Genomic DNA, 16603 nt, shown 5'->3' on the forward strand with positions numbered 1-16603 from the left:
AAATTTATTTTACAAGTTAACATCCACTTGCAAAGGAAAAACAGATCCAACCATGCTAAAATTGCATAGCAGTAATATACATCACTATCCATTCAAAGAAACACTTTATATCTTCCTTAGACCTCAATTATGTGGTTAGAGGGGGGCGACAGGTATTTAAATGGAGAAATTAACCTCAATATTTAAAATAAATCGGCTTAACCTGGAACCATAACTATTATTCTTTAGTTGGTAAAGTTGTTTCTATATTGCATTTACTTAGGTTCTTCAAGTCCAAGAATGTCCGTAGCTGTGATGGGTCATAAAACACATATTTAGTTCCTTGAAAATTGATCCTACACGTACATGGATATGCTAACATATATGTCGCCCCTAAGGCTCTAGTCTCATTTCTTAAGTCCAAAAATTGTTTCCTCCTCTCTTGTGTTGCTTTCGCAACGTCAGGATAAACCCAAACTTTTTGTCCATGGAACAATTTTGATGAATTTTTAAAATAAAGCTTCAAAACCTGATTTAAATCTTGTTCAAAAACAAATTGAACAATTAAAGTACCACGATTAATTATTTCAACATCCGATTCTTCTAAGAATGCAGTTAAATTCTGAGGCTCCTGCTTTTCTCCTTGTACCCTCTTTACAGAATCTTTTAAAGGTAAATAATACATCTTATTACATGGGGGCATATTAGAAGAATCTATCTGTAAAATTTCCTGAAGATACATTCTAAATAAATCACTTGATTTTAATAACGATGAAATAGGAAAATTCAGGAGCCTCAAGTTTAAATGACGATTATAGTTCTCCATTTGTTCAATTTTTCGCTGAGTTATTTGTTTATCTTTTATCAATGCGTCCACTGAGGATTTTAATTCATTAGCCACAATTTGGTTTTGCTGAGCCTGGTCAGACGCGTCTTTTTTAACTTTTTCAAGTGAGGCATCAATTTTTTCTAACTTACTTACAACCGTTGTAATCTCATTAATAGACTTAGTCACTGCTACGGTCAAACCTTGAACCGCTTTCCAAACCTCCGTAAGAGTCACCTCTCCTGGATCTTCCCTTGATATCAAATCTTCCCCGCTTAGGTCTTGGGGTGATCCGCCGAACGAAATGCCGCTAGCAGCGCCTTCCGCATCAAGCGGGGTTTCCTCACCTCTGACCTTCGCTGGGCAGGGAGGCGGTACCAACTCCGGCGGCGTGAGGGAAACCTCTCATCCTAGAAGCTCTGACGCTCCCTCGTCTCGGCTTAAAAGCGGACTCGCTGAACCGGACTCCTGCATGGTTCGCTGTATAAAACGGTCGAGAGTCTGCTGATCTGGAGTTGAAGTAAGTGCCCTCGGCAGCTGGGTCCTCACCGCTCCTTTACGTTTAGTATGTGGCATTGTAGGAAAATTTTTTCTTGCAGCACTTCTCGAACCGCTCTCAACAGCAGCGTTCAGGTCGCCATCTTGGAACGCCCCCGTCGCTACAGATCAATGTGAGCTACTGTTAAGATAGGTTATTTTACTATTAACTTGGGTTATTAGTAACTAGGTCTCATTGAATAAAATGGGACCTGTGCAAAAATAGCTGGAGTTAGTGGTAAAATAACACATCTCAATGGTAGCCCACATTGATAACGTCCCCTCTTAATGCTAAAAAATGCAGGATCATGTATTTAGGGGAGAAGTTATCAATGTGGGCTACCTTTAAGATGTGTTGTTTTACCACAACTTGTGCCATTTTAGCACAGGTCCCTTTTATTCAATGAGACCTAGTTACTAATAACCCAGGCACTGTCGCTGAATATCTGAGACTAATTCACATTACCCTGACCACTGGTGCTTATGCAGGTCCAGGCCTGGACCTGCATAAAATAAATTAGTGCCCAGATCCTGATCCCCCATCATGATCCCCCCTCCTACCTCTCTCCAGAATAAAAAACATCACCCCCAGCCCAGTCCCTCCTCCCACCCACCCCTGAAGATAGAACAAGGTAGGCCTGGTCCCCCCCCCCCCCCCCCAGGCCTACCTTGATGAATCCCTGGTGGTCCAGTGATACATGGGCAGAAGTGATGCCCACTCGCTTCTGTGTATGTCAGAAACCACTTCAAAATGGCTGCCACAACCTCTAGCAGTAGCCTTGTGAGTACTTCAGATTTTCTGGGTGCTCATCCCTAATAAATATGGCATTCTTCTAAACATTTTTGCACATAATCAGTGCATAAATGTTAGCATCCATTTTATAGAATTATCCCTTTGTGTCAACATCTTCTATATATCTTTGTTTCTTTACTTTATCATTTAAAAAAAATTAAACCACTGTCATAACAGAGCAATGCTCCTCTCTTTCTTATGTAACTGTCAAATGCCAGAACAAACTGAACATTTTCATTTAATAAAAAGCATATACAACAGAGCAGTATATTTGATATAACAATGAGTCAAAGAGCACATAACCATGAACCATCCTCAGTATTATAGTAAGTAAGTACAAGTAACTAATTACTGAATTTAAATAAAAGTTTTCTCACTTAATTATAAAGAAGTACAGCATAATATGTGTTTCTTTTACTGAAGTAATAATTTTGCCAATTTTTACTACTTTTACTCAGTTACATCTGATACTTGCAGTTAAAATTAAAAACGAAAGCAAGATTTAAATGATGATTCCTCAGTAAACCAAATGAAATAGCAAAACCAGGGAACAGGATTTTGCTGTTCCAAACCCTATCATGCAAACAGTGGTTCATCTCATTTTAAATTTTGCTGTTAAGTGAATATAACCTATAGGAACAGTGGAGTTGCCTGTGGTTGTTGAACTGGTTACTGCACAGAACAGTGATGAGTTGGGTCACTTTAAAGCAGAGATGACGCTGAAGCTGGTTGCAATTCTTGGTGAATTGACATATGACTCTTTCACAACAGACTGCTGGACATCCCACAGGAAATATTACATCGGGTTGACTGTAGAGTCTTTAGAGTGTAAATCTGCTTGTCTGACCTAAAGACTGAAGGGTTCTGACACCAAAGTAATAGTTGCTGAAAAAAAACCCATGCTTGGCGCTATTCTATAAGTCTCACCTAAAGTTAGGCATAGTTTTTAGAATACATAAAGTGCCTGTTCCAGTGGCGTACCTAGGGGGGGGCGATGGGTGCGGTCCGCCCCGGGTGCACGCCGCTGGGGGGGTGCCACGCGCGCCTGTCCTCCATTGTTCCATGCTTCTTCTCTGCCCCGGAACAGGTTACTTCCTGTTCCGGGGCAGAGAAGAAGCATGGAACAACGGAGGACAGGTGCGCGCGGCACCCCCCCAGCGGTGTGCACCCGGTGGGGGGGGGGGGGTCCTTCGCAGAGGTGTCCTTTCGCTGGGGAGGTCCACGCTGCATCGGGGGGGCGCTGCACCCGGGGAGCGGGGCGCATCGGCGATCCACCCCGGGTGCCAGCCCCCCCAGGAATGCCACTGGCCTGTTCCTGCAACAAGTTTAGTCGCAACCATTTATGCCAACTAAAACCTGGTATAAAAGTGCACAACTAGTTTAGGTGCAGATCAGGCGTATTCTATAACACAGAAATTTTAGGAATGCGACAGTTGGATGCTAACAAGCAATTATCAGTACTAATTGGCACTAATTACGATTTACGCGCAAACAATATTCTCCAATAGCTATTTTAAATCAGACTATATACTTATCTTACATAAAAAGCAATGTGGTGATCTCTCCAATTTAAATTTCTACCATCTACTGCTTTTTCTGAATTGTCCATACTTATAATGTCCAAATCCTTGCTGGGGCCAGAAAGTCTTTCCTCTCTGATACATTAATATAAGCTTTTCTAAAGAGTTAGATGGGAATATATTCTGTACTTATTCTATGTATTTTTATAATATGTCTAGATTGTTAAAACATTTTGTAATTAAAGATAAATACTTTTAAATCAAAAAAGTAATGTCTACATTATTGAATTTTTTTTAGATAAAATTAAAGATAACAATATTTAAATCAACAAGAGGAATTAGTATTAGATGAATATTTATTATGGATATTCAGAAAATGAGGCTGTCTTGCTGTGTCACAAAGACTGGGCTGTAAGGTGTCCCCAGAATGAGGATTTATGCTCCAATGCAGGGGCGTAGCCAGACTTCAGCAGGAGGGTGGTCCAGAGCCTGAGGTGAGGGGGCAAATTTTAGCCCCCCCCACCGCCCCCCCTGCCATTGCCAACCCCCCCGCCGCCGCCACCACCAACTTTGACCCCCCCCTGCCGATGACCCTCTCCACCCCCTCCCACCGCCAGCCCGCCGTCGCCTACCTTTGCTGGCGGGGGACCCCAACCCCCGCCAGCCGAGGTCCTCTTCTTCCTGCGCAAGGCTTCCTTCTGTTTCTGTGAGTCTGATGTCCTGCACGTATGTGCAGGATGTCAGACTCACAGAAACAGAATGAAGCCTTGCGCCGGAAGAAGAGGACCTCTGCCAGCAAAGGTAGGCGAAGGCGATGGCGGGTTGGCGGCAGGAGTGGGGGTCGAGAGGGTCATCGGCAGGAGGATCCAGGGCCAAATCTATAGGGGCCCAGGCCCCCGTGGCCCCACGTAGCTATGCCACTGCTCCAATGGCACAAGAATAAAAGCAAAAGGATACAAAAAACACACTTTCTGATGGTTTGATTCATACCTGCTTTTGTTAAGCCTCAGTTCGCTGTATTTTAGGAATTCTTTAATTCAAGAGACACTTTTTTCATTTGCAAGAAACCCAGTCATTCTGGGCCAGATTCAGTAAATGGCAGACAAAATTTGGCACTATTAAGATCCGTGCTAAGCGCCATTTCTATATAGGTCGCTTAGCATGGATTCCAGTGCCCAATTTGGGTAAGGGGACTTATAACTGCTGAAACCTAGGACAAGGGGGCATGCAATGAAGCTGCAGTGTGGTAAATTTAAAAAAAATCGGAGGAAATTTTTCTTCAGTCAACGAGTAGTTAAACTCTGGAATTCGCTGCCAGAAAAGGTGGTTAAGGCGGTTAACTTAGCGGACTTCAAAAAAGGGTTGGACGGCATCCTGAAGGAAAAAGCCATAGAATGTTATTGAATGGATGAGGGAATAATACAGTATTTCTCGAATGGGCGGGACAAATTGCTTGTTCTTTTGGCTGCTGTCGGTGACAGGGTGCTGGGCTCGATGGACCCTTGGTCTGTCCCAGCATGCTTGGTCTGTCCCAGCATGTACTTATAAACCTGGTATAAATCATTGCACCCAACTGATGACATTTAGGCACGTAAATCCAAGTAAGTTCATAACATTGCGCCTAATTTCTGGGAACAGCCCTGACACGCCCATGCCCTTCCCATGTCCGTGCCCCTTTTTGAGTTGTGTGCTATGAAATTTAGGCATGCATGTTATAGACTAGTGTGTAGAGCAGATGCATGCGTAATTCCTAATTACTGCCAAATAAGTGCCAATTAACGATTAATAGTACCTAATTAGTTTGCACATGCATCTGGGATCCCCACCCAAATTTCAGCAACCTATATAGAATCCAGGGTCTACCAGTTAAACTTCCCTATCTCTTTTCCGGCAAACTGCGATATATTCTGTCATATGTCTCTGGTATCATGGGAACTGCTCTGATCTGACTGATGATTGAAGTGAGGATAGACTGCTAATAATGATAGTAGTGCTGTCATGATTTTCAGAAATCTCTTCCTCCCAGGAATATGGAAGCATATCTCTAATTTTTGAAATTTGTTCCTGTATTTATTTATATACTCATAATTTAAGTTGATAAGATAGTGGGTAGAAATATATATATATATATATATATATATATATATATATATATATATATATATATATATATATTCATACATAGGGGTTTATTGCCGTTTTGTTTTCTAATATAGACAAACCTGGTGAGTTATTTCATTATTATTTTTCTACCTACCCACATAGAGTACACCCTCCTTTGTCTTCCCTGCTGCTTCTGCCACACCCTGCTTGGTCTTCTCCGCTGCTGCCACTACTCCATCTTTAGCTTTAGAGAGCCCTTTCATTAATACATCCATGGCTAGTGAATTCCTTCAAGCTACACAGAGAAAAGAAAACATATTCAAATTATAAAGAGCTGTAAAGACATTAATATCACTTAGTTCAATCCTCGGAATACACCCAGCTAATTTGGATTTTCAGAATATTCTCTTAAAAAAAAATCTTTGTTGAAATACATTTGCAACAATATTACAAGCACCTCACTTGCAAAAGAAACAAGGAGGAAATACAATAAGTAATCATTATAAATTATTATAAGTAAAATTATTATAAATTATTATAAGTACAATAAGTAATCATTAGAACCCTCCATTGCCCCAGGTACAAATAAGTACCTGTATACAATATGTAAGCCGCATTGAGCCTGCCATGAGTGGGAAAGCGTGGGGTACAAATGTAACAAAAAAAAAAAATAGAAATAATAACTCCTTCATAGACCACCATAAGAGAGGAGGGTGGAACTAAAGCAAAATAGGAGACGTACATAAGAAAAAATGAATCAGAAAAGGCCCTAGACTGAACTAACCAAACCGTCATAAATGATTCACAGCCTTATGAAGCTATAGTTCCACTCGAGATCGTCTTCATACTTATGAAGGTTGTCATGTGCTGAGGATCAAAAAATACATACTTAACTCCTAAATAACGCACAAGTGCCCTTCTACTAAGTAGCGGTAAGCCCACTGCGGGCTTACGCGGGCCAATCCGGAACTACCGCTGGGCTACCGCAGGAGCCCAGTGGTAGTTCCCACCCCTAGTGAGCGCCAGTGTTTTACGTACCGCACAGCCATTTTTACCGCTGCGGTAAAAAAAGGGGCCTTATTGCACTTCAAAATACGCGTTGATGCTAGCGCAGGCCCCTTTTTACTGCAGCTTTAGCATTTACATGGATAAGCTAGCAGGAAGTTCTGAGAGAAAAGGACATTTCTCTGGTAGGTAAACATTGTTTCCTCTGTGCTTTGGTAACTTAAAGACTGGGGTATAAAATATGAATTGTACGTTACAGATAAAAACAGAATTTTTTTTTTTAAAAAGCAAACTTTATTAACTAATCTCCATACCCTTTTCCCCATAGTTTTAGAACTTGAACTTTCTGCCATACAGCCTCTAGAAGGAACAGCAGGGCCTAGTTCAATTTTCATTCCCACCCCTTCCTCACTACCACCCACGCCTAGCACATTTCTTCATTTATAGTCAATTATTCTAATTAGGATAACAAGGGGAGAATTTTCATTAGAGCTTTAATTACATTTAATTGAGCCTGCAAATAGGTGGGAAAATGTGGGGTACAAATGTAATAAATAAATAAATAAAATAAATAAATTAGTTTCTGAGAAACAAACACTAAAACCTCTGATTACTAACCCTCGCCAGTGGCTGCCGTGCACTAATGCTGACACAAAATCTTAAGGGTCTTTATACTCATCTAATATTCCTAATACCTTAAGAAGTTTTAATTAAACTGACATAGGAAAATGTGGGAGAGTGCTGCTGCTGGCATCGACATTTAAAAAGGAGATAGATCAGCTTTTAAACTAGAAATGGGGGGAAGGCCAAAAGTCGCTCAAAAGCGCATGGTTCGGGATAAGGTATCTTTCAAAGATATCACCAAAACAGGGAATATAGGGTATCCTGATAGTGTGGTTGCAAAAGAGACCGTAGTAGATCAGCTGTCCTTAAATAAAAATAAAAATCAGACAAAAGATTGCAAATTAATACTGTCAAGTAATAAGCATGATGTAAATAGGAACAACAAACATAGTTTGAAATGTCTATATGCGAATGCCAGGAGCCTAAGAAATAAGATGGGAGAGTTAGAATATATTGCACTAAATGAAAAATTAGATATAATAGGCATCTCTAAGATCTGGTGGAAGGAGGATAACCAGTGGGACACTGTTATACCGGGGTACAAATTATATTGTAGTGATAGGGTGGATAGAATTGGTGAAGGGGTAGCATTATATATTAACGAGAGCCTTGCATTAAATAGATTGAAAATTCTGCAGGAAACAAAACACTTCTTGGAATCACAGTGGATTGAAATTCCATGTGTAAAGGGGAAAAGGATAGTGATAGGAGTTTACTACCGTCCACCTGGCCAGGATGAACAGAAGGATGCAGAAATGTTAAAGGAAATTAGGGATGCAAACAAACTGGGCAACACAATAATAATGGGTGATTTCAATTACCCCGATATTGACTGGGTAAATGTAACATCGGGGCATGCTAGGGAGGTAAAATTCCTTGATGAAATCAAGGACAGCTTTATGGAGCAGCTGGTACAGGATCCGACGAGACAAGGAAAAATTCTAGTCCTTAGTGGAGCGCATGATCTGGTGCAGGAGGTAATGGTGCTGGGGCCGCTTGATAACAGTAGTCATATATTCTCACATCCCTCCTGCCTCCACTTGGAATTGTCTTCTTAGCTTTAGTATTGTACTGCTGGTCCTGTACTTGAGCATCAGGCAGGAAGGCACCCACACATGTGTGGTAAAGTCACTGCCATAAAGTTTTAAAGTGATCGTGCACTATGGCAGTGTCTACACCAAGCTCCGTGAATAACATCACCGACATGTGAGAATATATGCCTGCTGTCCTCAAAAAACATCTGCTACAGGTAAGTAACTTTGCTTTTTACGCTACGGGTCCCTTGATGCACGCAGCACTGACAAAGATGATGTAGAGTCCTTAAACGGTCACGTTACTGAGTCCGATATCAGACCCTCTCAATGTTGCATTGGTGCACTCAATGTAGATGCCGATGCTAAAACAAAACGTTTTTCATGCTGGACTCTGCGAGCTTTAAGTGTCCTCACTTGCATGTGCAAGTAGAGGCCATGCTGTGTGTCCCAGGGTTCCAGACCTAAGCGCTGAATACAACAATTATGGAGGTCTGTGCCTGAAACAGGGGCGTAGCTGCGTGGAGCCACAGGGGCATGGGCCCCCGTGGATTTGGCCCTGGCCCCCCTGCTGCCAACCCTTTTGACCCCCTCCCGCCGCCAATCCTCCCCTGCCGTCGCCGTCGGGTACCTTTGCTGGCGGGGGACCCCAACCCCCGCCAGCTGAGGTCCTCTTCTCTGGCACAGCCGCGTTGCTGACCTGCAGGTCGTCAGACTCACAGAAACAGAACGAAACCTTGCAGATCAGTCAGCAACGCGGCCGCGCCAGAAAAGAGGTACTTGACGGTGACGGCGGCGGCGAGGTAGGGTTGGTGGTGGCAGGAAGGGGGGGTTGAAAGGGTTGGCACAGGGGGGGGGGGCTAAACTGTGCCCCCTCACCTCAAACTCTGGACCCCCTCCTGCTGAAGTCTGGCTACGACCCTGGCCTGAAATGGTTCTACTGCATCGAGTACGCTTCTTAAAGCTACTTGGCACCCTCGATGACATGGAGGAGAAAATGGTTGATGCAAAATCAAAAGGATCAATGGCCCAGGGATCTCAAGCAGTCTTGTACCAGAAAATGGTCGATGTTTCCCAGCCAAAAGAAGCTCAGGGGCCCCAAAGGCCAAAAAAAGAAAAGAAAAACAATAAAAAATAATTTTAAAAATCAATAAATTGAACAAACTTAAGAAAGAAAAAGAATAATACGAGGAAAACTATCCTGAAAAAGGGAAGGCATTTGACACTCTGAGAGATTAGAAAACCAACTTCTATGCTCTGTGGAAAATGCTAGACTGATGGTCCCGTGCTTGAGCGTCCGTGGGAAGGCACTCGTGCATGCATGGTGGAGGCAGTGCCTTAAAGTTTTAAAGTAACAATGCAATATGGCAGTGTCTGCACCGGGCTCTATGGATGATGTCACCCACATGTGAGAATATTATATCTGCTTGTTTTCAGAGAATGTCACTTGGAATGACTACATTAGTAAACTAAACATGTCTCTTTTCATTGACAGTAATGTCTGGTGTATTAAGAGTGCATGAGTTTGCATGCATATGTACAGTGCTTACTGCAAGTGTCTTTAAGCAAGAAAAGACTTGAAAATGCTGTAAAGCAGAAAGATAGGGTAATCTGAAGAAACTGATAGGATAAGACTGTTTTTATAAGGTTATGTAGAATGCAATATCTGAGTAAATAGTTTTGAAAAGGTGAGTGCCATGATCTCCTGCCAAGAATTTGATACTGTTTCTTTTAAAGTGACTTTTATCATAAGAAAGTGCAACCAATGGTTTTAAAGAACAGAAGGCATATTTTTTAACATTTCCCTTTCATGGCATTTGATAGAGCAAAATGGCACAGGTTGCTTCTGATAGCTTTTGAACTTGTGCTCCAACACGGAAAGTGTCAAAATCTGTCTCATGTATACTGGGACCTACAAGAAAGTGACTAAAGACTTTCCAGAAATCTCCCAGGCCTTAAAACCATTTTATCCCATCCATTGTTGAATTAACAGGTTTACTTAGTGAATACAAGCCTGTAGGTATATGGATGAGACACCTCTATGGGCTGGTTCATAGACAACATAGAGGGCAAAAATTGGGCATCTGTGGAGCAGGGGCATAGCCAGACCTCAGCGGGAGGGGGGGTCCAGTGCCCGAGTTGAGGGGGCACATTTTAGCCCCCCCCCCGCTGACCCCCCGCTACTTTCAACCCCCCCCCCCTGCCGATCTTCCCCCGCCACTGCCAGATACCTTTGCTGGCGGGGGTCCCCAACCCCCGTCAATCGAAGTCCTTCACTGATCTGTTTCCGGGACGTCAGGAGTCAAGACTCACGGAAACAGATCAGTGAATGGCATGCACTGGAGACCGTCACTGAAGAGAACTTCGGCTGGTGGGTGTTGGGGACCCCCGCCAGCAAAGGTACCTGGTGGTGGCGGCAGGAAATGAGGGGTCGAAAGTGGGGGGGCCAGGGCTAAATCTGTGGGGGCCCATGCCCCCATGGTCCCACCTAGCTACGCCCCTGCCGTGGAGGCATATCTTCTCTTTTTAAAGCTGCGCTGTCCATCCTCTAGACCAACACAAACATTTTCCAAATAAGCTGAAATATTTGCCTTATAGGGTGAACTGAATTCACAACGCCATAGTGTCTAGGCCTTAAAACAACCCATTTTGTTTCATTTTCCTTTCTCAACTACTAACAGTGCAGGGCTAGGAGGGTTGTGTTGCCTTGAGCCATTCTTTGCCTTTCAGTGCTCCCCTCCTCTCTCCACAGCCAATCCTTGCTTTGCAGTGCTTTCAACCTGTTCACCCACATCAGCCCTTTAAACAGTAGTACACAAAAAAGAAACAGGTGGAAAAATAACTTCAAGAGACCAATCCAAGACAGGGGGTAAGATGCTCCAAAAAAAACTTTTTTTTTGAAGTTTTTTTTTTTTTTTGAAAGTTTTTTTTGGAGCATCTTACCCCCTGTCTTGGATTGGTCTCTTGAAGTTATTTTTCCACCTGTTTCTTTTTTGTGTTGGACTTTTGTGGAAATTTTGGACCTTTTTTGTTTCTTTAAACAGTAGTGACAGAATATTGTTTTGCTGCTACTGCTGGGCTTACAGAGTGGAGGAATAGCCCAATAGTGAAGTAGCTTGAAAACCAAATGAACTGGGTTCAAATCCTACTGCAGCTCCTTGCAAATCTGGCTAAGTCACTTAACCCTCATTGCTCCAGGTACAAAAATAAGTATCTGTATATAATTTGTAAACTGCTTTGAGTGCAACCACAAAATCAAATCCCATCCCCCTTTCTCTCTCCTCTTTGCAAGGCAGTTAGCATCACTGCAAGAAGAGAAAAGTACCTTTTACAGCATTTAAATCTGGGAAAGAGGAAAAAACACAGCAGAACATGCTCTTGCTAGTGAGGCAGACTTTTAACATTCTTGAGCTTTGGCCTTACCTGGGTCATTCCTTAAGCCAGCCCTGGCCACCAAATGGTTGCCATTTTTTTCCCCAGAACCTTTTTTGACTTGAAAGATAAGATAGCCTGGCCTGCCCTTTAAAACTGATAGCTCTGTGAATGTCAACATGATCTGCGCAGTCTCCTGCAAGAGTCCTGTCGTTCTGCGTGGAGAAATGAAACCCGCAGCTTAGCTTGTGCTCTTTCTGTAGCTGGGGGATGCTATCAGATGACAGGGGGCTCACTGTCTTTTGGTGTTGCTATTACTGTCTGTAGAAGGAGTGCATCACTGATCTTGCACTTAATTCATAATGAAATGGTGCTTCTGGGATTTTCAGTCCAACTCCTCTAATCATTACGTTCAAGTTTAATAGTATTTGCTATACTGCCCAATAGAAAACTTTCTGAGTAGTTTATATGATTTAAAATATCAAACATATAAATGGCAAGAGGCGTACTCACTCGCAAATGCGCAGTAGAGACCCTCTCTGTCCCGCCCCCGCGTCAATATGTGATGATGGGGGCGTGACCGAGAGGGAACCTGCACACCTGCGAGTGAGGGAACCCCCGTCGCCACCGCTCCCCCCCCCCCAGGGTTGCCGCTACCGCTCCCCCCACCCACCCGGAGTCGCCGCCGCCACCCACCCTCCACCCGGCCCGGGTACCTGGCTTCACTATTCAAACCGCCGGAACGCAGCACACAGCTCATCTGAGCTGCTGTTGGCCTTCCTTACCTGCCTGTGTCCCGCCCTCGCCAACGTTACGTCACAAGAGGGCGGAACACACGCAGAGAAGAAGGAAGGCCGACGGCAGCTCAGATGAGCTGTGTGCTGCGTTCCGGCGGTTTGAATAGTGAAGCCAGGTACCCGGCCCGGGTGGAGGGGTGGCGGAGAGGACTCCGGGGGGAGGAGCGGCGACCTATCCGGGGGAGGGGCTTTCAACCCCCCCTCCTTTACTAGCCCATTTTTACGGGCTCAACGGCTAGTAATAGAATAAGAAAAGAAAGAGAAATTACAACATTCCAAAAGAGTAGATAAAGGTAGATAGCAACACTCCAGTGAAATCAGCGTGGCAGGCACATCATCCTGGCCTCCCTCTGAGGCAGCAAAGGAGGGAGCTAGCATAATTAGAGAAGAGATACCACTAGCTGTATTAGTTAGATACAGGGCTTCCAATTTTACTTTGCAACAGATAAACACCGATAAAACAGCCATGGTACAAAAAAGTAAACACTGGAAAAACATCATTCCCCTTAGTACTCTCTCACCTTTTCCTTGACTGTCTTGTATAGAAACAGAGAAAAATGTAGGCAGATAAAGACCATATGGCCTATCCAGTCTGCCCATCCATGTCATCTGCTCTCCCTATTACTCCCTTAGAGATCCTATGTACTTGACTTAAGCTCTCTTGACTTCAGATACTGTTTTCATCACCATCACTTGCACCAGGAGGCGATTCTACGTATTCACCACCCTTTCCATGAAGAGGTATTTCCTCAGGTTACTTCTGAGTCTATTCCCTTTCACCTCCATCCTAGACCCCCTCATTCCAGAGCTTCCTTTCAAATGAGAGAGACTCACCTCCTATACATTTATGCCGTGTTGGTATTTAAATGTCTCTATCACATCTCCCCTCTCCCGCCTTTCTTCCAAAGTCTTTAAGTTTGTCCCCATTCGCTCTATGACGAAGACCAATGACCATTTTAGTAGCCAGCCTCTGGACCGTCTCCATCCTGTTTATATCTTTTTGAAGGTGCGATCACACAAAATTCTAAATGACGTCTCACCTGAGTCTACTACAGGGGAATTATCACTTTCTTTTCCATACTGACCATTCCTTTCCCTATGCATCCTTCACTTTGTTCTTGTGCCTTTTCCATGTTGATAATGCCTCAGCTATACAAGCGAATGAATTTCATTCTACCTGAAATGAAACCCAGTAATGGCACCAATACTGTGAAAACAGTGATAAACACTGATTGTTTGTATTCTTAAAAAGCCCCTAATTTAGCTGGAAAATAAATATGTAATAAGACAAGAGCTCTTTTATTTACTAGAGGCCAGGATGAAACCACTTCCTCTTCTATATGTTTGACTAGAAACAAACAAGAAACACAAAGAAGAACGAACCCTTGCATCCAACAAACAGAAAACAATAACAAAGGTGACAAACAAGCAGTCCCAAACCAAATGGTGTAGTGTAGATACTTTACTAATTGGTAAAACAAGACTCAACATAAAATCGTGTTCAACGGGAACCTTTACCAAATTCTTGGTTTATCTATAAGTAGTAACAATATTGTACACACACTGAAAAGTACTCAGATCTACTGTAAGTGCTATGTATACGGCAGAAATTTACGCATTGTATATTATACTGTATGACGGTGTGCCATTTTTTTTTAGATTCTTGTGTCGTTGAAGCCAGTGTGTTTGTTACTCAGAGTGAATGTGCAGCATCACAGCACCTGACACAACCAGCCAGAACATGTTCACTAGGGAAAAACAGAGAACTGTGCTATTTTCAAGCTACAAAGCAGCTGACGCATTTGTTTTATTTTTTTATTTTTTACTTTTTTTATTTTAATGTTTACAAGACCACTTGCAAACCTCCTTATATGTTATAGTTGGGAGGAAGTGTCAGTTCAGGTTAGACTTTTTTTTTTTTACAGTCTGAGCCCTGAAAATGGCAAGGGTGGATCAAGATCATGTATGCATGTTTTATACCACATTTATATCATATGCTATGAGCACTGGGGCCAAATATCTCAGTAGGGAAGGGGAAGATATCATAAAGTGTATCTTAACGAGTAAAATGTTGTAATAATGCTATTGGATGTTAGTTCAATAATGATTTGATAATGAATGTGACTGTTGGACTGACTGGATGGACCATGCAGGTCTTTATCTGCCATCATTTGCTATGTTACTATATGGAAGATTGACCTTCCCTAACTGTAGTACTGTGAGACTACCACTAGGTGTCACAGCTGGGTCACAGCCACAAGGGTAGGAGCAACTAGAGATCACTCCTACCCCATTTTACTGGACCACCAGAGATTGTTTCATGTAGGACCAAGGGTACTTACAGAGGAGGTTGGGGGCTTGGAGTAGAGCAGCTATTCCCAACCCAGCCATTTCCATCAGGTTTTAGAATATCCACAATGAATATTCATGAGTTAGATTTGCATGCAGTTGAGGCAGTGCATGCAAATCTATCTCGTGCATATTCATTGTGGACATGGGAGCCAACTTTTCAAAATCATTGGGGGTGCTTAACCCAATGGAAATTACCCCTCCCTGGACACAATCAAGGAGTTGGCTCAATATTGGGTGTGCTCAAGCACCTACCTCACCCAGAGAGGCTCCTATGTTTGTGGATATCCTGAAAAATCAATGGGACTAGGTGAGCCCCGAGGACTGGGCTGAGAATGGCTGGACTAGGATTTAGAAAGGTGCTTTCAGAGGGTGGGGGGCAGTTCAGAGAGATCTTTGCTTGGGGGAGGGGAAGGAAGCCACTATTTATACAGCTCTGACCTTTTAAAGTAAAGCTCCTGCATTAGTGGCTCAAAGCTCCTGGGAAGCACATTAATGCAGCTTGTACATTTGATCGCAAGTTGCGTTATTCATTTACTGTGGAAGTCACTAACCTCAGTATTGAATTACGCCAGGTTAATTACTCCTCTAGTAAACTAAGCTGTAGTACAATGCCATATTTTACCATTGCTTAGTAAGTTGCCCACAAAATGCCCTGCTTTGCCACTAAAATTGCCCTCAAGAAAAAAAATTAACAAATTTCCCCTTGACCTGAAAGGCCCCCAGCAAGTCCAACACCACCTCCTCTGAGGATAAGTGTACCGTTCATCCCCAAATCCCCCTCTTCCCAGGTATCCCTCTATTCTGGTCCGGTACTTCCTGATACAGAACACCTCTAGATGTGATGGCCCAAAGTACCTGATCCAGACCACACTTAGTGCACTGTTCTCCTTAACCTTAGATACAGTATGTAGGGATGGGTGAAGGAGGGGGAAGAGGGGAGGTAGGGTAAGTAAAAAAGTGACAATAATTGATACCTTAGTTGCTGTGGACAATTTCATTCAGTCATGTGTTACTGTATACATGTCTGACAGTTCTGTAATGAAGCACTGTGGATGTTTTTGTGAAACCAATGAAATACTTTTACCTGCCATTTGCTCACTGGGACCATAGTAGAGTTATTATTATTATTATTAACATTTGTATAGCGCTACCAGACGTACGCAGCGCTGAACAACCAACATAGAGAGAGTTAAAAGAGAAAGCACTGTCAGTAAACCAATTTATCATTTCCCAAATTTCAGTTGGGGGATAAAGCCATTCCCATCAGTAATTGCTCAACTAGATAAATTAAAATAATACATTTAACATTTCTTTCTTATCAAATAATTTTTCAACAAAATTCAAATCTATACATATGCATAAAAAGGAAATGGAATGTATCTGTAGTACAACTTGAGCAGGTAATATCAGTAAAGGGAAGAATATACTAATCACGATTAATCGTGCAATTAAAAATTTAATCGCACAATTAATCACATGACTAAAGGCAGACATGTAGCCAGCAGTCTATTGGGAGAGCTCAGGAGTGGATGGGAAGACACGGGGTGGACTCAGGGGCCACAAATTTCCTCTCCCCCCTCCTACATTATGTATCATACCTTTGTTGGCAGGCATACTGAAGCCTTGCCAGTCAAAGTAATCAACTGCCAAAGCTGCCCTGAGAG

At 42.9% G+C, this 16603-nt stretch overlaps 1 protein-coding gene across 1 annotated transcript in view; it reads right to left on the reverse strand.

Moving 5' to 3' along the window:
* Positions 1-16603, reverse strand: part of SNCA (synuclein alpha) — a 267045-nt gene that overhangs the window by 240587 nt on the left and 9855 nt on the right. The window contains exon 2 of the mRNA XM_030190690.1: positions 5913-6053. Coding sequence (XP_030046550.1) covers positions 5913-6033 — 121 coding nt within the window. The 5' untranslated portion in view covers positions 6034-6053. The remainder of the gene's footprint in view (positions 1-5912; positions 6054-16603) is intronic.

The sequence above is a fragment of the Microcaecilia unicolor genome, chromosome 2, assembly GCF_901765095.1.
Source record: "Microcaecilia unicolor chromosome 2, aMicUni1.1, whole genome shotgun sequence".
Lineage (NCBI taxonomy): Eukaryota > Metazoa > Chordata > Amphibia > Gymnophiona > Siphonopidae > Microcaecilia > Microcaecilia unicolor.